The following is a 23,490-nucleotide window of genomic DNA, read 5'->3' on the forward strand; positions in this document are numbered from 1 at the left end:
AAATTGACCAAACACTTGAGGCCATTGTACGTTAAAGCTCTAGTTAACGACATACTTGTGGCAAAAGTGCTTGTCGATAATGGAGTAGCTATAAACATCATTCCATCTAGGATGATGAAAAAATTCGCAAAGACAGAAGGTGATATGATCCCAACGGAATTCATCCTGACAAGTTTCAATGGAGGAGCAACTTCAGCTAAAGGGGTTATGCCATTGGACATAACTATAGAAGCAACTATTAGGACCACAGTCTTCTTTGTAATAGATGGTATCACTAGTTACAATGTGTTATTAGGAAGAGATTGGATACATGGAAGTCGCTGTATACCTTCATCGCTCCATCAGTGCCTAGTTTTTTGGAATGATAAGGGTGAAATAGAGGTGGTGTAGGCCGATCATAGGCCTTTTATCGCAGAAGCAAACTTAATGGAAAGGTTCATGTACGAAGGAAATTATGGACCTGTCAGAGTAGTCCAAGATGGAGAAGAAACTCAAATTGTCGAGCAGAGTGAAGAATCGTTTTTGGTGGATGCACTCACTGAAATGTTCAGTCAGATGAGGCAAAACATAGTGTCCTTGGAGGAGCCAGTAATTGGCAAAAGAATAATCAAGGAGTTTTAAATGAGTTGTAAGCAACAAAGACAAATGGCCGATATTCAGGCCTTCAAAGCCAAGTTAATGGCTTTCAATAAAGAATGCAAGGATAAGACGAAAGAAGCAGCAGCCTTGAAAGCATTAAGAGACAAATTGGCAGTGTTCGAATTGGAACAAAGTATTGGCCGAGAAGTCAACAAGGTGGATTGTTTAGAAGAAGAAGTGCCTACAAGGGAACTGGACGACGAAGTGATAAGGATCGCCAAGCCTGGATACGCTCAAGCACAAGACCCCCTGATTAAAGTGAATATTGGCAATGAAGGAGAAGATCGCCCAACGTTCATCAGCCAAATGCTCGATCAAGAGGTTAGTGATAAATTAATCGCTTTATTAAAGGAGTACAAAGATTGTTTTGTTTGGGAATATGAACATATGCCTGGTTTAGATAGAGATTTGGTGGAACATAGATTACCAACCAAGCCTAATTTTAAACCTCATAGGCAACCCCCTAGGCGTTTCGCTCCTAATGTACTCCCTGAAATTAAGGAAGAGATAGAGTGATTATTAAAAGCAGGCTTTATTAGAATGGCCAGATATGTTGAATGGTTGTCCAATATCGTGCCGATATTAAAAAAGAATGGTAAATTAAGGGTGTGCATAGACTTTAGGAATCTAAACATAGCCACACCTAAAGATGAATATCCAATGCCCACAGTAGATTCTTTAGTAGACTCGACTGCCGGACATGTAATGTATTCCTTCATGGATGGGTATTCAGGATACAATCAAATTTATATAGCTGAGGAAGATATACACAAAACTGCCTTTAGATGCCCTGGGTCTCTAGGATGTTTTGAATGGGTAGTTATGCCTTTCGGCCTGAACAATGCAGGAGCAATTTATCAAAGGGCAATGAATTTGATTTTTCATGATATGATAGGCAAGTTTGTTAAAGTGTATGTAGATGATATAGTGGTCAAATCCCTTAAAGAAGAGAACCATTTTGAACAATTAAGATGTTCATTTGAGCGAATGAAGCAATATAAACTAAAGTTGAATCCCTTGAAATGTGCATTTGGTGTTAATGCAGGAAATTTTCTTGATTTCTTAGTACACAAAAGGAGGATTGAACTCGATAAAAATAAAGCGAAAGCCATTTTAGAGGTCAAACCACCTAACAACAAAAAAGAATTGCAAAGGGTTTTAGGCCAAGTAAACTTTTTATGACGCTTTATTTCTAACTGTGCAGGGCGAATTAAAGCTTTTTCGCCGCTTTTAAAGTTGAGAAATCAGGACGAATTCGTTTGGAAAGAAGAGCATGAAAGGGCTTTTGAAAGCCTAAAAACATATTTATCAAGTCCATTAGTGTTGGTGTCACCAATCCAAGGACGGCCAATGAAAGTGTATGTATCGGCTGAAAAAGAATCAATAGCTGAAATGGTCGTGCAGGAAGACCAATTTGGTGAAGAAATGACGATTTAATACTTGAGTAAACGGTTAATAAAATGTGAATGTAATTATTCTGTCATTGAAAAATTATGTCTTGCATTGTATTTTACATGTACAAAATTAAGGGCTTATTTACGGCCCATAACCGTTCATTTAATTTCTAAAGTAAATTTGATTAAGTATATGTTCTCTCGCCCTATTTTGCACCAAAGGGTAGGCCTTTGGACATTAACTTTATTAGAATTCGAAGTACAATACATACCTCAAAAGGCAGTCAAAAATCAGGCTTTGGCTAACTTTCTGGCCGATCATCCATGCCTTGATATACCTGAAGAAATTGAGTTAGAGATCAATTCATTCGAATTAAAACCTTGGGTTTTATATTTCGATGGATCGAAAACCTCTAAAGGTGCAGGAGTAGGAGTAGCATTGATAAATCCTTAAGGGATTTGTTACAAGTTCGCATTCACTTTGGACAAGATGTGCACCGACAATCAGGCTGAATACGAAGCCTTGATCGTGGGCCTATAATTAATGATAGATATGGGGGTAAAGAATGTGATCATTAGAGGCGATTCTCAATTGGTAATTCACCAATTGATTGGTGATTTTAAATGCCAACGTGATTCCATTATAAGTCAGTATGAAATCGCCCAAGAGTTATTGGAAGAATTCGACCAAATAGAGTTTCAATGTGTTAATAGGATATATAATGACGTAGCGAACGAATCGGCCCAGATGGCCTCAGGGTACTCAAAGGTTTTAAATTGGAAGTCTACTTGTGAGTATGGAACAATATTGCCCATGATCCAAAGAAAGGCGATAACGATTGAAATTCATTGCATACAAGATGGAAATGCAATAGATTGGAGGGCAGAGATTAAAAGGTTCCTTAAAGAACCTAATAAAGGAGATAGTAGAAAAATGAAGTTGCGTTTGCTAAACTATACACTGATAGATGAAGAGTTGTTTAAAAAACATTTGATGGTATATTGTTAAAATGTGTAAGTTTGCAAGAAGCCAGGACGATCATGGCTAAAGTGCACGAAGGGATATGTGGAGCTCATCAAGCTGGCCAAAGGATGAGATGGTTAATTATTAGGAATGGATATTTTTGGCCAAAGATGAGAGAAACATGTAACATTCCGAAATTTTTTGAAGAAAATAAATAAATTATTATATTATTTTGAAAGTGAGGGATTAAGGCGAAATAAATATTAATATATTATATATTTGGGGTCAAATAATTGGATTTTGATAAAGTAATGATATGTATATCAATATTAGACTCATTTCGAAGGTCGTAATTAATTAGAAGTCTATGACTCGAGAAAAGTTATTTTGGATAAGAACGTATTAAGTTATACCCAATTGAAAGAAAACAAGATAAATATAATTTTATATAGTTTTAATCCAATTCATTTTCTCTCTTTAGAAACGTGTAAGGTGTGTCTTTTAATTTTACTCATTTTTTTTAAAGTTTAATATTAACCCATTTTGAATTTGATTGATTGGCTGCCACATTTTTATTGGATAGGAATGGTAGTTCTTTTAGATGGAATAAAATAATGATAAAGTACAATTTTTTTATGATACGTGCCACATTGGATTTGACTTTATCACATCACATTGGATTTGACTTTATCAAATCAAAGTTTTGGTTTATCTACTACTCTAGCCTAAACCTATAAATACTAGGCAAGGATTTCATATTTTACCACACCAAAAAATATTCACACGTGAAAGAGAGAGAAGAAAGAGAGAGAGAGAGAAAGAAAGAGGAAAGAGTGTGTGAAAACAGAAATTTATCATACATCAACTATCACTGTCGATCAATAAATCATTCACAGAGTAGAGGAAGGAATTTTGGAACGTGCATTCAAATATTTTTCGTGTACATTTCGATAACAAGGTAAGATACATTTATGTGCAAAGTGTTTACGTTTCCTTATGCTCTTATATGCGATTAAATATGCATAATACGAGTGGACCTTTGGGTTCTAGAGAAAGAGAGATGAAATTTCTACATGGAAATTAAGAGGACCTAAGATGGGTGTGTCGCTTGGTCACCGATATACTCCATAAGAGAAGAGCGGTATGAAGTGTATTATTTATTTGTTATATACCTGTGTATGGAAAGTTGCACGTATCTTACTGGGTATTTTAATACTCACTCTTACATTAAATTTTCAGATTAGTTCGGGTTGATTGGAACAGTGGAGAATTGGTGATGCGGACTGCCAAGTTGATAAAAAATAGAGAAAAAGAAATAAGTTTGCCATTTTAAATTTAACAATTTGTTTATTTTAATTTAGAACGCATTATTTGAATTACTTAGGAGTTTATGTTTATGGTTAGATACGCTTTCAATAATTTTAATTTAAACGATACAATTATTTGTTTATTGAAGAATTTTATATAGTTGCGCATTTTTTTTAATTAAGGAAAAATGAGTTTTCGTAACGTTCCGGTGTTTAATGTAAATGAAAGAAAAAATTGGGACGTTACAAAACATGCGTTCGGTATGCAAAGAGTTGTCTAACATGCCAAAAGCATGGTCCAATACAAAGGGCGCCAGCATGAGAGATGGCACCTATTATCAAACCTTGGCCGTTTGAAGGTTGGGCGATAGATCTGATAGGGAAGATTTATCCTCCATCGTCCAAGCAACATACCTTTGTTATAGTTGCAACTAATTATTTCACTAAGTGTGTAGAAACGATACCTTTAAAGGAGATCACCCAAAAGAATGTCATAGAATTTATCCGTGATCACATTATTTATAGATTTGAAATTTCAAAAACTTTGATGGTAGATCACGGAACATTTTTAAATGGAGATCAAGTGAATAAATTTTTGAGCGAATTTGGAGTTAAATTAGTGAACTCCACACCATATTACGCTCAATCCAACGGACAAGCAGAATCTTCTAATAAGATTCTAAAAAATATCATAAGGAAAATGATAGATGAAAATGTCAGAAATTGGCACGAATGTCTAAACAAGGCCTTATGGACTTATAGGACGTCACCTCGGTCAAGTACCAAAATTACTCATTTCCAACTTACTTACGGACAGGAGACCGTTTTGCCTATGGAAATCAACGTACAATCGATCAGAGTGTGTTTGCAGCATAAGTTAAGTGGTGATGAGTATACCGAATCAATAGTTCAAAACTTATTGGAGTTGGATGAATTAAAGTTGGACGTCCTAGATAGATTGCAAGTTCAAAAACGAAGAATGGCTAAATTTTATAATAGAAAAGCTATAGCCAAGTCGTTCAGCCTGGGCGAATTGGTTTGGAAAACAATACTCTTTTTGGATAGCAAAGATCCAAAGTATGGCAAGTGGTCGCCCAATTGGGAAGGACCATATAAAGTAAATAATGTGTTACCTAATAGAGCCTATCATTTGAAAAATTTAGACGGCACCAAGCACATGAGGTTCATTAATGGCAAATATTTAAAAAAATATGTTCCTTCCTTATGGGAAAGTGAACAAATAAAAGCGTAATCAAATCGCGTTGAACGATCGTAGATAAAAAAGGGCCAGAGCGAAATATGTTCAAATAAATTCCTTTATTATCAAACGTTCATTACAAAGTTGCAAAATACAAAATACTAAATGTTCTACAAGCTACAATTAAGAGCAAACTAATCTCCCGATCGATCGCCGAGTAAGAGGGTAAACTGGTCTTGATTGCCATCCTGATCGCACTGCTGCAAAGGCAAGCAGAGAGGCCGAGAAGCACTCTCAGCAAGTAGAAAGGAAGAAGAAGCACCCTCACATCATCTTCCTAAATGCATCGCTACAATAACGGACAAAGAAGCTGAGAAGCACTCTCAGCAAGCAAGTTGGCTCGCAGGCGTCCTCAAAAATTGTCTTCCATCATCGAACTCCTTGTAAGGAACATGGAGACGATGGGAAAAACTTTGCTGCTAGCCAAAGAATATTTCCTATATCTCCCATACCAAAAGTGACATCAAAAAAGATGTCAAAATGGGCGGATCAAATGATCCATTTTCATGGAAGACAATGGTTTTGGATCGATTATCAAAATGTCAAACAATAACAGCAAATTGGTTTTGAAGAAGAGAATGGAAATGAAAATGACAAGTGTGGAATATAAGTGCATTTATAGAGGCGTGAAGGCGAAGAGACAGAATATGAACAATCACATTCGTGCCTAGTAACTAGAATCAAATGGCCCGAAGTCTTGGGAAAAGAGACAGAAACACCAGGAGAAAATATGCATGAATCTTAGCATAAAGCAGTTAAATGCTTGGGGGTTGACGATTAGAGACAACGTCAGTAAATACACAAGAAGACAAATTAATCGTTCATTAATGATAATGGCTGCTGGTATATTCAGAATTACCAATGGACATCAGTATGAGGTTACAAAGGGAAAGTTAATACGAAGTTACAAAAAGAAAAGTTAAGGCATTAAATGTCTTAATTACAATTCACCCCAGACTGAACGAATTCTTTCCCTAAGTCTCCCCCAATCCTCGCTCTGCTGAGAAGAAGTGACATTCAATTCAGCCACAAAATCATCATTAACCTCCAGCTTCTTGTACTGCTCGACCAAAGACTTGGTTCGCTCAATTCCTTGGGGGCATTACGTTTTTTAGCAGTCATTCTCGTCTTACAGTCGTCCATCCTTGCTTGAAATTCTTTCATCTGTGCAGCCAAACTGGTCATCAAAGAGTCTTCAATCATAACTTCGAAAGAGATTTCTTTCAATTCGTCCTCAGTTTTGTTGATCTCCAGAAGCAAAGACTCTCTTTTAGATACAGCGCGAAGATATTGAGTACTTTTGGCCTTCAGTTCAACATTTTTGGCCAGTAAGGAGAGAATCTCGGAATGGACAACTTTCAACGTCGCTTTAAAATCAACAGAAAGATTGAGCGATGGAAGTGTCAGTGCTTGCGCCAACTTCGCACTCAAATGCTCGAGCTTATCCTTATGTTTGGTAGCACTAGCTTGACCGATGTCCATATCCATAAAAGACACATACTCAAATATCGACTGCTTGAGGAACTTCATATCTTCCTCTGAAGAAGCAGAAGGACGACTAGTCGAAGCAAGGCGAGACGTCTTGACTTACCCTCAGGAAGTGAACAAGTCCCGGATGGAACGCACAATCCTATCAGCATCATGCAAAGAAAGTTGCCAACATTGAAGGTTTTCACTACAATGAACAAAGTGGAAGTAAAAGTGAAGCAAAGATTACCACATTAGCAATCTTGGGAAGTGGCATATCCCCAGCCAAATCTACCACTTGTAAGGACTTTCCCTTATCTGAGCGAGAAGACTTTGCCGTAACGGGCAAACCCATGGGAGCATCTGCAGAACTCAAAAGGCAACAAATCAAAAATTAATAGCACAAGCAAAAGTAAAACATCAAAAAATGTATTACCTTCTGGTTCGACGTTTGGGGGGTTGATGCCCTGGTAAGAAGATGGCTCTTCCATTGGTTGTGATGAGGATTCCGGGACTGAAAGTTTCTCTTTAAGCGTAGTCCCTTCATCAGCTGGTTTGGATGAAGCAGCCTCAGCAGAGGGTGATGAAGCAGGAGCTGCCAACACCAAAGCCTTCAAAGGAGAGGCTGAGCTCTTCTGAGAAATCCGAATAAGCCATCAACACATAGAAAAGTTTCAAGTATAGAAAGGTATGCTTGTGAGTAAACTAATTTAATTACCTTTCTCCTGACAATGAGAGGAGTGTCATCATCATCATCATCATCATCATCCTCCAAAATGGGAGATGCTGAGGCTGGCCGTTTACGGTTTGGGGCACTCTTAGCTGCAGTAGGTTTGGTAGGAAGAGAAGTAGATGGATGAACAGACTGTTTAGCATGAGCAGAAGAGGAAGGACTCCTAATGAACACAGGGGTGACCAAAACAAGAACAGTGGAAGAAATGTCTGGCCGGTCCAGTGAATGGAAAGCGCGATTGGCATCAGTTGCAAACAATCTGCGCTGCACTGATGGCCAGAATTGTTCAAAAGGGGGATGGATGGCATGGCTAGGATTGAAGGGGGCTAATGAAAAGTTACTCGTCAAAAGAATATTGCGAGCATCTATAGCTTCTACCTCTGCCTTATTAATGGTGTGGAAGCGATCTATCAAATTTCTTGAATAACAAGGAGGAACGGGCCAAGTTTGGCCAAACCCAAGTTGGCGAGCAAAAAATTGGGGAGCATATATTTCAACCCCAACTTTGGCATTGGTTCCAGTCAAAATATCACGGAACAACTCCCTCTCGATCAAAAACTGAATCCAAACGAGTAGAGAAGTGCTCGCACCGTCCAAGGTGGATGGGGGTTGCACATAATCTGGAGTTAAAAGGAGAGGAAAAGGAAAGAAAGAAGGAATTGAATTCAAAGTATAAAAGAATGAAAAGATCTCTCTTCTGGACATATTTACATGGTTCAGTGGGTCAATAGCTAGCCCATAACAGCTAGCAGAATGACGGGAAAATGATAGAGCACCAAGTGATGGAAAATAGGCTCTCAACCATAGTTAAGTGAACCAAAGAGGCCCACTGCCAGTGGGAGATGCACCATTCTTCAATTGGAATTGGAGAGAAGCCATGCCTCTATAGAGGGCGGCCAAAAAGAAAGAACACAAATTCAGAGGCCTACCACGCGCCAATTCATGCGCTATGGGTAAATAGCTCATAGAAGGCTTCATGCTTGGCGCACACAGAACACATTTACAAAGCCAAATCTGAAGAAAGGTCACACACTCAGCATGGGAAGACTCAGCGCTCGAGTGATTATAACAGCTTTGCAGGCTTGAATAGGACTCGGTAAGTTTTCTGTCAAATTTTGAGGCTACACCAGAAATCAAAATACCAGGGAAAATGGTATCGCCCAAAGGTGGTAGATTTACTAAAGCCCCAACATCCCTTAAAGTAATGGACATGGGACCAAGAGGGAAAACAAAAGTATTATACTCAGAGGACCAAAAACTTAAAGCAATAGGGAAAAGCGCTGGATCAAAAGTAGGGGGTTGAAGAAAGATTTCTAACAAATCAGAAATTCTAGCACTATCAAAAATTGCCTTGGTAGGACCATGGTCCACAAGGCGAGCATGCCATCTACGGAAAACAATATCAGATTTAGGTCAAGTGCGAGTATCTCTTTCGCGAAGCGGCCTCAGCGACAAAGAGTTTAGAAACGAAGGGCCTTGAGTACAAGGGAACGACTGGCCCACCGCCAATTGTTCGACGGCCTCAACGTTGTTGAATGTAGGACCTAGATAGAACTCGTTGAGTTCGGCATTGGCTGGTGCAAGGAAGTTCGAAGTTATATATGGCCGAGTGAGGAGTTTCTGGAAGTCTTCGAAACTGAAAGAGTCACCAGATTGGGATTGTGAAGCAGCCATTAGGAACGAAATAAAGTTTTTTTAAAGTTTGCTTGAGAAACGTAGCAGAGAAGCAAGAAGATGAACAGTAATATTGCGAGAGAGAAGCGCGAAATAATGAGGCGTGATTTAATAGTGCGATGAAATGGCGTGTATTTAGGGGTTATAAGGGTTTGCAACGTTGCGCCTTTTCAGGCTATGGAAGAAAATAATGATTGAAATTCTTGGAAATTTCAAATGTTGCTGGGAAACACAAAGTAAATATGGCAAAAATTAATAATTTGTATTAATTCTGCCATATTGGGGGGTAATTGTTGACACGCTGAAAGTGCAGCCCAAATCGAATAGCCCAAAGAATGAAGCCCATCTGGACAATTCAGGATAAAGGCCCGAATAGGGTTATCAATGAATGCAGTAGAAGCCCACGAACGCGGTAACACCATCGCCCAAACTTGCAAGACGCCCAATATCTGAGCGAATGAAGTGCCTTGCAGTCGCCCAGAGTTATGACCCTGTTCTCGCCCAAACCATCGAATCGCCCAGGATCTTAGCAAACATAAGATGTTGTGGTTATCCAAAAGTGCAGTTATCGAAACAATTATTGGGTAATCTTATCACGTTCCACGATTCAAGGATGTTCAGTTGAAGACGGTTGAATGACAAAAAGTAGTGGCAGCAGTTAGGGACGGCAATTCCACGATAAGTTCGCCACCATGAAGAAAGTGGGCAGTTATAAAGCAATTAAGCGGTTGATCACGAAGAGATCATCAAGAGAATATAAAAGGAAGAAAAGACATACAGCAAAGGACCCCGAATCAAACACTCTCAAACAGAGAATATGTAATTTCAATTCCTTAGTTTAAACGTAAAACATTTCTTTTCAGTACTGTGTGCTTGCGTCCCTTGGAGGCATTCTGTTTAAATTCCAATTGTAAAGTCATCGCCAATAAAACACCCATTTTTGGGACTTTCTCTCAAGAGGTTTATTCCTTACACAATCGTCTGATCCCTTTTTAATTGTTAGCGACAACCCGCGCGAAACAAATTGACATTTTTTTAATGAAAATATTTTTCTACTTTTGATCATATGACCATATTTTCCTGAAAATCAAAGAAAATATTTCCTTCAAAGGGAGTAGGATTTTACTTTTAGGAAATTCGCTCTGTTTTTCTCTCATCTACCCACCCAAAAAAAACGATAAGAATAATATTTTCTAGGAGGATATTTGGTGGGGATTAAAATTAGATTTTTTAGTAAATTGTGATGGATGTTTTTGAAATACGTGGTTGAAAAGTTATGAGACCCATGGAAGGTGTTGTTAATATTGATTATTTGACTTTGACTTAATTTAAAATCAGATTTTAGTCTAAACCAAACAAGCTATAGGTAGAAAATTAAATCAACCAAAATATTTAATTGACAATTTTCTTACAAATAAATTCTAGACAATTTGCTTCAAATTTATTTTTTTATGCAAATTTCATACTTGCAATTAAATGCATTCTAAGTGTAGTTTTTTTTTTTTTTTTACGTATTAATCTGACTTGTTGTTTGATCCTAGATCTATCTCTGCAAATTTCACATGTAATCTTACCTTACATAGAACTTAACTTTAGTTTGCGTTTGATTCTTTTGGTTCATGCATAGATGGCTTAACTCTTTTAGCATGTTTAATATTGTTTTGATCAATAATTAAAAATGAGTACCAAATTACTATTGTATGTGTTGGAAAGTAAGGTTTTTGTGTTAGGACATTTCAATTCATTAATAAATAGAAATTTATCGTTCATGTTATATTTGTGCTAAGGTCATGATTCAATAACATATAACATATAACTAAGTTTCAAATTCTTATAGAAGCCTTGTTTTATGAGCTGATGCCCGATCCAACCACCTTCACTATACGAGAGAGAGAGAGAGAGAGAGAGAGAGAGAATTTATGATTTGATCGATCAATACACTGATTGCAGCTAATGTACAACGAATAAGTATTGCCTGGAGGTAATGTTGGAACTAAGGTAAAGACGGAGAAAGAAAATAAAATTCTGTTAAAGCCCTGTGACCCATTATAGGTGCAAAATGAGTAGGCAGGAAGGAGTTAATTTTATTTCAAAATTCAACAACACAACATGTGTACATTTTAACTGTTCTCTCTCTCTCTCTCTCTCCTTTTTTTTCACTTTCTTTTCTTTATCCTACTTGCTTTTCCGTTTAATTTTTGTTTGTTTATCGTCAATCCTTCATTAGTTAGCACATATTTTCTCTAATGCGATTTCCATCAAGTCCATTGAAATTTGAAAAAACTTAAAACGACTCGTTTGCCCATCATATGTAAAAATAATAATAAATACAAAAACAAAAGAAAACATTTTAATATTTTATGCACATTTCAAAGCACACAAATGAAATATTTCGATCAAAACCATCATCAAGAACAAAATGTAATAGAAAATTGAATGTAAGAATTCAATGATAAAAAGTTAAAACATAAGTGTTGTGTAGGTAAACGTTGAGAACGTTAAGGTCAATCAACATATGGTGCAACAAATAAAAATTATGGTGTAAATATAATTACCATCGTCCATTGAAATGAAAACTAAGTGCTAACAAAATGAAAGATTGGAGACTTAAATGCTCCATACTGAAGTTTGGAGATCCAAGTGCAACACTAGTCAGAGATTGGAAAGCTCTGCAAAAAAAATAGGAGTCAATTGTCCCACGATGAAGTCTGCAAACCGTAGTATTTTTTTGTATGCCTATTTTAATCTTTTTATAGAGACAATTATTATATACCAAGGTCAAATTCGTGTTAAAATTAATAAAAATCAAATCTAACAGATCCAAGTTTTTTCAGTACATTCTATATGTATAAACTGCCATGCAAAAATATTAAGAACTTGAAGTATCAAAGAACAAACCAAATAAAGAAACAAAGAAAATCAATTAATGTTGACCTGCTGTTTACACTGACATTGGACTTAAACAACACAGTTCAGAAATTTAGGATGCAGAAACATTAGCGGTGAGAGAAGGGCTTCTTTTAACGAAGGAAAATGAATACCAGATTGCTATAGTGGAATATGATTCCCTTTGAATGTGGAGATCAACCAAGCTGGGACATTATAGCATGTCATTTAAGTTGTATGCTGAGATCATCCAAGCTGGGAGAGCCATGAATCGACAATCCGTGCTCATTAGCTAGATGCAATAGGCATATGAAGCACAAATGTGGAGATATGTCGTTAACTGATGCTGCTTTGCACTCATCTGGGAAACTGGCCAAGGCTTGCCTGAAAGACACTGTTTCATCCTGCATTTCCCCCATAATATAAACAGTCCATAATTAGATATTTAATTTATATAATGGTACTAGTATAATAGCGCCCTCACACCCATAACAACTCAAATGCACCAGTGTTCTAAAAAGGGTAGAGGCTAAGCTTCAGCTTAGGCGTAAAAATTTTAATATTACTTTTAATTTTTCGATCAATCTAAAAATTATTTAATAATTAAAGAGAAACAATTTTAAAAATAATAAAAATAAAACAAAAAAGCATGAGCGGGGGCATTTTACGCCTAGACTTTGCTTTTTAGAACATTGACACACACACCAAGGGAGCAAGGGGAAGAAAGGGCGTGAGAGGGTGAAGGGACAACAATTGGATACACTGTGAAATAAATAAAGGCTATGATATAAAATGCAATTACAAAATACGTTTCAACTTAACAAAATGTAAGCAACAAACACGTTCTAGTCCAACCGGTGGCAGATTACTTAAGATTCTACTTTTTCATGATGGCCTTCCTCCAGTAATTTTTTGTTACATTTTCGTTCCAAAGCTTCCACCCAAAACTGTTTGTTACATTTCCATGTTTCAGAGTTCACATCTTTATCCCTAAACAAACCACCATGATATATATGGCTTTCTCTACGTGGGAACACCCGGTTCATAACTGATTGATAGAATTTGCATTTTTAAATGAGAACTAAGCTTCAAAAATACAGCCAAAATCCATTGAAACTGCCTTGCTGTGAAATGTTTAGTATAACTAAGCATTGTGTGAAGTAAGCAATCACCCTCTTCGATTATTAATCACTCAACTTGTAAAGCTGAAGTTTTCATATACCAGTTTGATAAGGAAAAAACTGACTAAAGATACTACAAAACAAGAATCAGTAGAAGGCAAAGCTGAATTTTGTTCATATACGTATATCTATTTAGATTTACAATTGCTAATGAAAATATTGATTAATGACTTGTTGCTGTAAATAGCACTCTAAAGTTTGGTAAGAATATATAAGAATCTTATGAATCCATATTCAGTCTGCTTCCCTTGGATGGTGCGATCACTTTCGGTTGTCAAGTGAATACTCAAGACAATTATGTACCTTAATTTAAGATATAATCTTTTACAGATATTTTATTTGCTTTTTAAATTTTGTTGGAATTGACTGGTTTAATTCTACCATTAAGCGCCTGTTAGACATTCCATTTTTTATATTTGTATTGAAAAAATTTCAATTTGGAGACAATCCCAGAGTATTCGATTGATTTTTCCTATGTCCTAATTCTTAAGGATGACTTTCCCACATAGAAGAGGAATTTTCTTTTGTTATCCCACTATAATAGGATTGATGAGAATGCTAAATTTCGCATCTTTCCCATATATTTATATGTTTGAAAACAACCTACCCAAACGAGAGATTCGTGACAGGAGTAGAATATAATAAAAGAAATTCATATTGAGCTTCCAAGGATTGAACTATTGGGTGATATATTGAACTTTTTTGGGCTCCATTAAACTAAAAATATATTTTCTCAAAACTTCTTTTCAACCCGATTCTTATACATAAATTCAAAACTTTTCCTTACTTTTTAACCATACATTCTCCAAAAAATTATTATTCCAAAATACATTTTCCCCAAAACCTCATTAAAATGGAGCCCAAACAAGGGCATTATCTAAAAGCCTAAAATTGTTGTGATTGTTCAATTATTTATAATTTATTCAAAGCAGCACAGAGATTTCTCTACTACGTTGTCTTCTTAATAACCAACTCAACTAAAGTTTAAGTCATTACACGTGAAAGAAGTTTGTTGTTCATGTTTTGAACATGAGCGGGTTAATAGAATAAAAAAACTTTTTTCTCTATACTGATCGTGAAATTGGTTATTAACAGTTCAATTTGAAGTTGTATCGAGTTCAATTATGAATTAAGTATAATCAGATCTTCGAAAGAATGTGGACTTACCTGAATTGAAGTTTCATTTAATTTCTGCATATGGTCCCACAGAGTTTCTTTAAGTGAGTGAACATCAACTTGTTTAGATGTTTTATCGAACTGAACTTCAATCTTACTAATCTGTTCATACAGACAAGGAGATAAAAAGTTAACATTGACTGCAACATATTTTCAAGTAAACTAAGCACTAGATTTTGGAAATATGTATAACTAATTAACTAAAATTAATTTAGAATTGCAAAAATTTGAAAAGTTTAAATTTAGAAGTGCAACACCCATGCTGCAGGCTCTATGACAAATATACCCTCAGCAAGTAAGTGATTTGCCACACACGGTTAAATCATATTCAATTTCTCAGTAGAAAAAAAGACAGAAACAATGAAACATCACTTCCATGCTTATCACTAAATCCTTATTTACGAGGAAGAGAATTTTAGATTAAGGAGTTTATATTTCTCATTGTCCAAAAGGAAAGAAGCAGTTTTATTCCACATATTCACATGTTATCTATCCTCTAATGATAAAATAACCTAGGAAGATGGATTAAGTTATTAGTGAGAGAGTTGCTGAGTTTTCATATTTCCCGAGGAAGCTTCTTCATTTTATTAATACCTAAGATACAAAATACAGTGTCTTTTGAGTTCTACTTTTGATCTAATACTTCATTTACACTTTCTGGTTTCTAAGATTAACGAACACTATCAGATAAGTAGGTAATTAAAGCAAAAACAAAGATTTGGTCTTGCGTTTTATTTAATTGTCTAGCATACAAGGAGTGCGTACAGTAGAACAGGTCCTAACGTCCACAAATTATGAGTCCTTTTGGTGCACATTTTTTAAATGAAAATGCATTTTAAACATCATATCGCGGGTCCCCCATTATAGTGTAGAAGTCAAAAATTGTGTGCTGATGTGACGGAAAAAATGTATTTTTGGCTCCAAAAATGAGTACCAAACTGGGGCTATAAAAATTTGAACTGTTTAGTACTGATAACATTGTCTCAAGGGAAACACTTGTACCCTAGGCAAAATTTAAATCCCAACCGTAGCTGTTTGATTCAGATGGTTGGTTGCACACCCACAGATGATACCACAAAAAGGTAGAAAAAATATTGATCCTGGTTACCCATATTTATTGGGAATAAAGATATTTCATCTGGTGAGGAGAAAGTTTTTTTTTTATGGGATGCAGGTGCATAGGTAGTAAGTAATCACACGACTCTTTCTTTTCCCTTTTTAGTTCATGGCATGCACCCTACTCATCTCTGGTCTAGATGTTAACATAGGTCAGACTGATCCTATTGGAGAAAAGAGAATGAATGAACCATAAACATTCTAGATTAACTTACCTCCTATTTGGTACAGATTTTATAAAATTCATTTTCAACCGCACGCTCTACCAATAAAATAATTTACGCGTGAACACATTACGCTTTCCTACTTTTAAACCACTCATTTTCGAAAAAAATTACTTTCTATAAAACCTATTCTTAAAAATCTACATAAAATAGGGGCTTAATCTATAATTCAATCAAAATGCTAATCTATAATTCAATCAAAATGCCATCATCTGCAACATTTACAGTTTTAATATTTACAAGAATCACAGCTAAAGCCTAAGAAAAACTGAACAAATGGCATTCTGAAGTTGTAGACATGACATTTCTCATTTTATAAAAAGAAAATGCTCTCGAATGAATGCTAAGTAAAGAAGAACAAAAGCTGTATCCAGTCAAAAATAAAGTAGACTCTGAGAATACCAAATAACCAGAGAACAGCTCCTATCTATAAAAATGCAAACTCACGTGGAAGTCGTAGAAAACATCGACCTGGCTTACATCCTAACCATACAGCTTCAACTTACCCTGATAGAGATTATAGCACCCAAATTTTTACATTGAAAATTTTAATATCTAGTACCAAAGTGTCACGAATCGTAATAATACAATCGTAACAATGTATGGCACATTAAGCCCCTAGTCGGCCCCCAGTTCTTAAAACTCATTTTCAACTACACATTTAATGGAACTTACAACTTTATCGACATTCAACCACACATTTGACTAACTTTTATCAATTTACTAAAAATATAATTTTTATCCAAATCAAACATGGGCAAATCATTTTAGTGCTGACAACACCATTAAATTATAGTAAGACTTTGTTTGACCCATTCTTTCAAAAAAATATATTCTTAAACAGTGATTTGACATCATTTCAACCACATTCTTAAATAAAATAATATTACACACAAATCCAAAAAAAAAAAAAAGTTCATTTTTTAACCATGCATTTTCCATCAACAAACTATTCAAAAATGTATTCTTATGAAAATAATGTGGCTCAAACAAGGGCTAAATATAGGACAAGGATACTAACCTGTCGAGGTTGAGAAACCAAAGTGCTTGACTCATCAACATCACTATAAGAATTTCCATCATCAAATGTGCCTCCAAAACCACCTTCATCATCCCATGATGGCATTTCTCCATATTCATCTCTCTGTTGACTTACTTCATCTAACCACAAGAATGGGTTAGCACTAGTCTCCAAAGGAAACTAGTTTGGAAATTTTAATTGAGTCTTGATAAGACATGGTAAAGATATGATTTAGCTTACAAAGGAAAAATAGAAATACATAACGAAATCGCAAGTTATAGACTTACACTCCACATAAAATGCTGTGAGATACAAATCAAAGCAGAGAGAAAAGGGAGGGAGAGATAAATATTAATCCCTTGTTTGAGCCTTGTTCTTTGAAAAAAATGCATTCATAAACAGTGTTTTGACATTATTTTAATCACACATTTTTCAATAAAATAATATTACACGCAAATTCAAAATTTTTCCTTATTTTTTAACCACACATTTCACATTAATATACTATTTCAAAAATGTATTTTAATGACGAAAATGGGGCTCAAACAAGGGCTAAAATGCAGTTAAATATGATTTACTTCAAAATCACCAAAATAATGTGACATTTTGCTTGAGTTTTGTTTACAAAGATCTGGGGGCTTTTGAAAGGTGAACTCCCAAATAAATGCTAATAAAGCCAAAGCTTAAAGTTTTCCTCTCTCAAGACAAATGAATTGCACAAATATTAATTTCTTCATGAAGCTCTTTGAACCAAAAAGTTCGGGCTTGAAATGTTCACTTTCCAGCGTCCATAATTCGCATTAAAAAATTACAAATTTTCTATTTGGAGCTAAAATTGTAGAATTTTTTCATAGTAATATTTTATATTAAGTACAAGACAAAAACCAAGCGAAGATAATCATGTTACTTTTAGGAATATTTGTGGGTCTAATTTGCCAATAAAGCCAATATATTACTTTATAATGTTACAGCTCTCAATCAATTAAACAGCAATCTTTTTGCAATTGTTACTCTGCATGTGTCTATGACTCCATGCTACTTGGACATACTGAAATAAAATTCTAAATATTATCAACATGCTAAATCATTTGCAATTGGGAATACAGCTAAATACTTGAATGTCCCAAATGTAAAGTTTATATGATTGAATAATATAGATTCATAGAAGAAATCCTCACCTGTTGTCTTGCTTCCTCTCCTTCTGATGCACTGAAATAAGGAAATAAAAAAATAAATCATTACATAACCCAGGATTGAATTTTCGCAGCCACACTGAGAAACTAAACTACTAAAGTTCCAGCAAGATACACAGTTTGTTTTCACCGCTAACTTATATGTTTTCACCGCTAACTTATAAGCTTCCGCTTTTCTAGGTGAAGGGGAGATTGGGAGGGATTGTTGAAGCTTACCGTAACATGAGGTAACAGAAATAGCTTCACGAGATTCTCTGGTTGGTAATGGCAGTCTTCTGGAAGTTTAGTGTTACAGGGTGCTCTATTTGTTGGCAGGAACAGGGACTTGGGGTTCTTTGGAGGAGCAAAGATATCTGATGCATCAGTGTCCAAGACATTTGACAACTTAATGTCAGATTCTGCTTTTCTGTTTTTTGCTTTCTTGGTCGTTGGTAATCCATTATCCTTTGCTGGATCTTTAGAATCTGTAAAAGAAGTCTGTTAAATGCCAAACAAACAGGAGAAAAAAAAATTATGATATTTCTTTACCTTTACCCTTCTGATACTTCCAATGATCTGGACCCGCCCAGGCATTTTTCTTTGATGCAAATCCCAAACTTGAAAATAAATAGCCATCAACATTCTCGGGATTATTATCCTCGTCAAGGTCATCAAAAATAAAATGTTTATTATCCTGCAACAATTAACCACGAGTATCAGCATTTATGATATTTCCTTCCATTAGAATGATAACTTAAAACATATGCTGGATTTATGGCAACCAAAACTAATTTATCAGAACCTCCGGTTGGCTTGGTAAAATTTGATCGTGATCATAAGATCCTTCGTCTACCACACTTGCTTGGTCATCATGATCCAAGCCCCAAGTTCCAAAATTCCCAAATGCATCACTATCTTCCTCATTATTACTATCGGCAGTTTGGAAAACTAGCCCAGAACAACTTTGTCCTGAAGAGAATGGTTCAGATAGTTCTTGCTTATCTTCGTCAAATAGATCGAATATAGCCCTAAGACTGGGTGATATTTCATTCTTCTTAGGCATGTCCAGTACCATTTGTTCGATGCATTCTGAACAAAAATAAAATTAAAAGAGGCTTAAATTGGACAAAAACAAAATTCAAATATCTTTGCATGCAAAGGGAAAGTAGAAAGCAGAACAAAGACATATCACAGAAGCTACTATACCTCCAGCAAAAGATACATCAATTTTCTCATTGCCGTCACCTTCAGCCTCAAAAGATGAGCACCGCCCAGGTACTTCCAGAGAATCAAATAGCACTCGGCAGTTACCATATACTCCAAGATTGTTCAGCAAAAGACCCTTTGCCCCACCTTCATCGAACTGTGCAGATGTCTGATGGTAGAGAGGATCCACCACAAAGGCAACTATGAAGATGGATAGAGAGAGAAAGGGAGGGGGAGAGAGGGAGAGTGAGAGAGATGATCAAACGCCTAGAGAGAGGAAAAGAGATAAAGCGATGAAGATAACAATTTAAAAGGCAACCATAGAACATTGAAACTTATCAAGACATAAGTAGAGGCAACCATGCACACGAAAGGGCAAAAGTAGATAAAGAGAGAACCATAAAGAATTCTAGCAAAGAGCCAATTTATATACGTTCATGTGAAAAACCTTTTAGAAGCACTTACCATCAAACTTCTTCACGTTTAGAGCCTCGAAAGATGACTCCAGTGTGGACAAAGGTGACAACTGCAAGTATTTCTTTAACTATATCAATGTCCAATCTCTTTCCAATTTATAATTGATAATGTATCAACTTCATGATATATTTTATTGAGAAGAAATGCTTAACCTTTCTTTCTTGCTGTTTCTTTGAGTGGCCTTCCTCTTGCTCATTATCAATATTGGCATTCTCCATGACATTATCTGGCATAGACAATAAACTAGAAATTACCAAAAGTAGGAGACATGCTATTCAATGCCCAGCAAAGACTAGAACTGACAAGATTTAAAACACATTCTGTGCATTAAATATGGGCAAGGAGTATAAGCATATCCAGAATGTAAAATGGAGATTGTTCATGCCCATGTAACTATGACTTGGAAACAAGACAAAATGAAAGCAATAGCTATGTCATGGTGACAGGAAGTGGCATTTTGGTAAAGCTAACAGGATAGAATTGTAAATCAGTGCGACAATATTCTTTATATTTACACTAACCAAGAAAGATAACACGAAAAGCCATGAAGGTGAAGAATCTGAGTTTGTAGGATAAAGAACTAGTTTTAGAGCAGGTTCTTAGAGTCCACTTAACTTTATCAAATCAGCTTATGAGTGAAACTTTTATATGTGTTTCAGCTGACTTATTGTTTGTTTTAATTGGACTGCCCCAAATGTCGCAGAATCTGATGCTTCTATACCATGGCTTCTAAACTTCGGCATAATTTAGTCATATCACTACACGATTTTTACCATTTGTTTGAATTTCTCAACCCAACTTTCAAACCATACCCAGTTTGAGCTTAGCTCCCATAAATTGGCAGAATACATAGCACTAAAAATTCGAAGGTAGATCAATGGTAACCAAAACATATCCAATAGACAAAAGAATGATGAAAGTTAAGTATCCTCCTGTCCATTTTACCCGAAAGGAAAAGGAAAAGAATATTTTTTTCAAACACTCCATTATAGAAATTAAGTTAACACTAAATTATATCTCGAAATTAGTAAATATAACATTTCGTGAACTGAGTGACATCAAAATACATCATTTCAATACTTCATATGAAACGTTAAAAGCAAGATAATTCCTACATGCAAAATAGCAAAATATGTAGTACAATACAAATGAAAATGAAGCCTCGGCAAATCCAACCTTGTTCATCCTCTTGCCCGACACGATTAATTCCTCCAAGAACCTTATATGCCTCTGAATGAACTGAATCCACCCTCATTGAATAAATCTTAACTCCAGCTTCAAGGGTACAACTTGCCTAACATAAAACCATAAATAATACGTATGCTGTTTATATAGTGCCTGCTTGTATGTATTGAACATACCCAAACAAAACAACAATTGCGTTGTGCAACGTAACAGCCGCTGAAGTCAGTACTCACTTTTATACTAACTTGGAGGAAGCATGCATATTTAAAAATACACATTGCTCCTAAAACAATCCTTTTTTGCCACGCTTTTCAAAAGGTTATCATGAAGAAGTCATTGCTTGAAATATAAAATTAAGAAGAAAAAATCAGAAGAAAAAGAAAAGAATTTGCAGCAGATAGGCGTGTAATTGACCAAAATCCAGCATATGCTCAGGCAAAAACCACATCTCTCGAAATTGAAAGACCTTAATATTCCTTCATAAGCAACAAAGAGTTGAACTGTATGGGACAAAATAAATGGCACAATGAATTTAATTAAAAAACACACCTTCTGAAAATTGGTTTCCACGTCATTCTCTTCTTCGACTTTAACGATCTCGTAAAGATGATCTATCAAATTCAGTTCCCAAGTGTTCTTCTGATTAATTTTCTGAAAATCCATAAATATCATAAAACAATTCATGATCAAATTTCTCAAAAGTTACGGGAAAAAAAAAGATATAAAACACAAAAGAGGGGAAACGTTTTCGCTGGCTAGTTTGATGCAATTCTGAAACAATTCGATGATCTGTTCTTTTCCGAGCAATGTATCCGCCTTGGGAGAAGTTGCAGTCGTAAGGGCGACAGGTTTCCGGCGAACGGCGGCGGCTCGAGCGGCGCGTGCCTGAGCGCGTTCAAGTTTGTCGTTGTTGGAGCCCAAGAAGAAAGGGCTTGAAGGGGAGAAGGGTCCCCTCTGCTTCGGGTTTGGGCTCAGGGTTTCAGCCATTTCTTTGATGTAGAAAGCTCAAAGCTGTAAGCACGGTGTGTGAGAATAGAGATGAAAGGGAGAGTTTGTTCGTTTTTCTCTTTTTTCCTTTTTTTTTCGTTCTCTGCAAATTGATTTTGAAAATGTTATCTTCCCCTCCAAAATTGAACTTGGTATCAACAGGGTAAAATTGGAATAGAATAGAAGTGAAATGTATGATGAGGCCTTTGAGGGAGGGAATACATGGAAATGATCCAAATAAAAAGGTCATTTTCCAAAATAGCTTTTGGCTAATTTTGATATCCAAAATACTCCTTTATAATATTGCATAATAAGTTGATGAAATATATAAATCTTTCATTTTCGTCCTTAGAAAATCAAAATACTATATAAATTTTAATAGATTATCAATTTATTTGATTTATTAAATTTATGTTCGCTCTAAGTAGCACCTCATTTATTGGTATGAGAGTCATAGAAATCATGGAAATTAAAATAAAGAAAATAAATAATTATTGGTGTTTAGAAGAAGAAAAAGGTAGTTATATATTTTTAAAACCTATTTATAATAAATTAAAAATAATGACTTTGGCAATAATTAAAGAACTTCTTAAAAAAATAAAGGAACAAATATTAGAAAAATTAATAATAAAAACAATAAAGGATATATATACATATGAGAAAATTATTAATATATATGAAGATGAAGAAAATAATTTATATTATAAAGAAAAATATGAGTACAATTGATAATACACAACAAAAATTGAATAAATTACTTTTAAAAATGGATAAAATACAAGAAGAAATAAAAAATATAATGTTAATACCAGAAGGAATGAGAATATCAAAAAAAGACAATTAACAAAATTAAAATGTGAAAGACTAAGACTTGAGAGCAAATATTTTACTATAGTAAAGAATGAATTAGTAAATCCAGAAACAACTGAAAGAAGATTTAGGAAAATAATAGATAAAAAATAAGATAAAAGATGCAAATTAACTTATGGGTTGGAAATAAGAAAAAGTTAAAATGTCAATAAGTGAATATATGGAAGAATAAAAATCATTAATAAAAATGTTAATAAATGATATACAAGATTTGAGAAGTGAAGTAAAAGAAACAAGAAACGATATAAATATATTAAAAATTGAGATTAGAGAATTAAAAGAAAATAAGAAAAATAAAGATAAGAAAAAAAAACTTGTAGAAAAAGAAATGACTCGGATAGGAAAGAAACATATAGAAAAAGAAAATATAGTGATAGAAATAGGAAGCATGGATGATGAATTTAGAAATAATATATTACCAAAAATACTAGAAGAAGAAGAAAAATCTAGAGAAAAATCATTAGGAAAATTAAAAATACAAGAAAAAAGATAAAAATGAATGAAGAGTTAGATTTATAATAGAAAATTTTGATCAATTGAGTTTAACTGATAT

General features: G+C 35.0%; 1 protein-coding gene across 3 annotated transcripts; it reads right to left on the reverse strand.

Annotated features, from left to right (window-relative positions):
* Positions 1-11,923: 11,923 nt before the first annotated feature.
* LOC111402084 (condensin complex subunit 2) lies at positions 11,924-22,194 on the reverse strand. Of its 3 annotated transcripts, XR_002704183.1 has the most exons (14): positions 21,825-22,193; positions 21,630-21,731; positions 21,072-21,189; positions 20,048-20,121; positions 19,884-19,944; positions 19,419-19,619; positions 19,015-19,301; positions 18,762-18,906; positions 18,450-18,697; positions 18,219-18,249; positions 17,041-17,180; positions 14,671-14,781; positions 12,478-12,726; positions 11,924-12,105 (listed from the first exon to the last, which is right to left on the reverse strand). XR_002704183.1 is itself a non-coding variant. In XM_023030138.1 (13 exons), the coding sequence occupies exons 1-13, from the start codon at positions 22,065-22,067 to the stop codon at positions 12,547-12,549; spliced, it is 1,935 nt and encodes a 644-aa protein (XP_022885906.1). In that variant the 5' UTR covers positions 22,068-22,194; the 3' UTR covers positions 12,314-12,546. The 3 variants fall into 3 exon arrangements, 2 of the variants coding, with proteins under 2 accessions (XP_022885906.1, XP_022885905.1); XM_023030138.1 differs by lacking the exon at positions 11,924-12,105 and having other exon boundaries at positions 12,314-12,726; positions 17,041-17,174; positions 21,825-22,194; XM_023030137.1 differs by lacking the exon at positions 11,924-12,105 and having other exon boundaries at positions 12,314-12,726.
* Positions 22,195-23,490: the final 1,296 nt, after the last annotated feature.

This window comes from Olea europaea, chromosome 10 (genome assembly GCF_002742605.1).
Source record: "Olea europaea var. sylvestris chromosome 10, O_europaea_v1, whole genome shotgun sequence".
NCBI lineage: Eukaryota > Viridiplantae > Streptophyta > Magnoliopsida > Lamiales > Oleaceae > Olea > Olea europaea.

Excerpts from the sequence above, each read along its gene's own strand:
- LOC111402084 (XM_023030137.1), bottom strand. The coding sequence starts at position 22,067 with ATGGCTGAAACCCTGAGCCCAAACCCGAAGCAGAGGGGACCCTTCTCC. Across the intron at positions 19,945-20,047 it reads AGAAACAGCAAGAAAGAAAG|TTGTCACCTTTGTCCACACT; the intron begins GTTAAGCATTTC and ends AAATACTTGCAG. Across the intron at positions 14,782-17,040 it reads TGGTTTCTCAACCTCGACAG|ATTAGTAAGATTGAAGTTCA; the intron begins GTTAGTATCCTT and ends CTGTATGAACAG.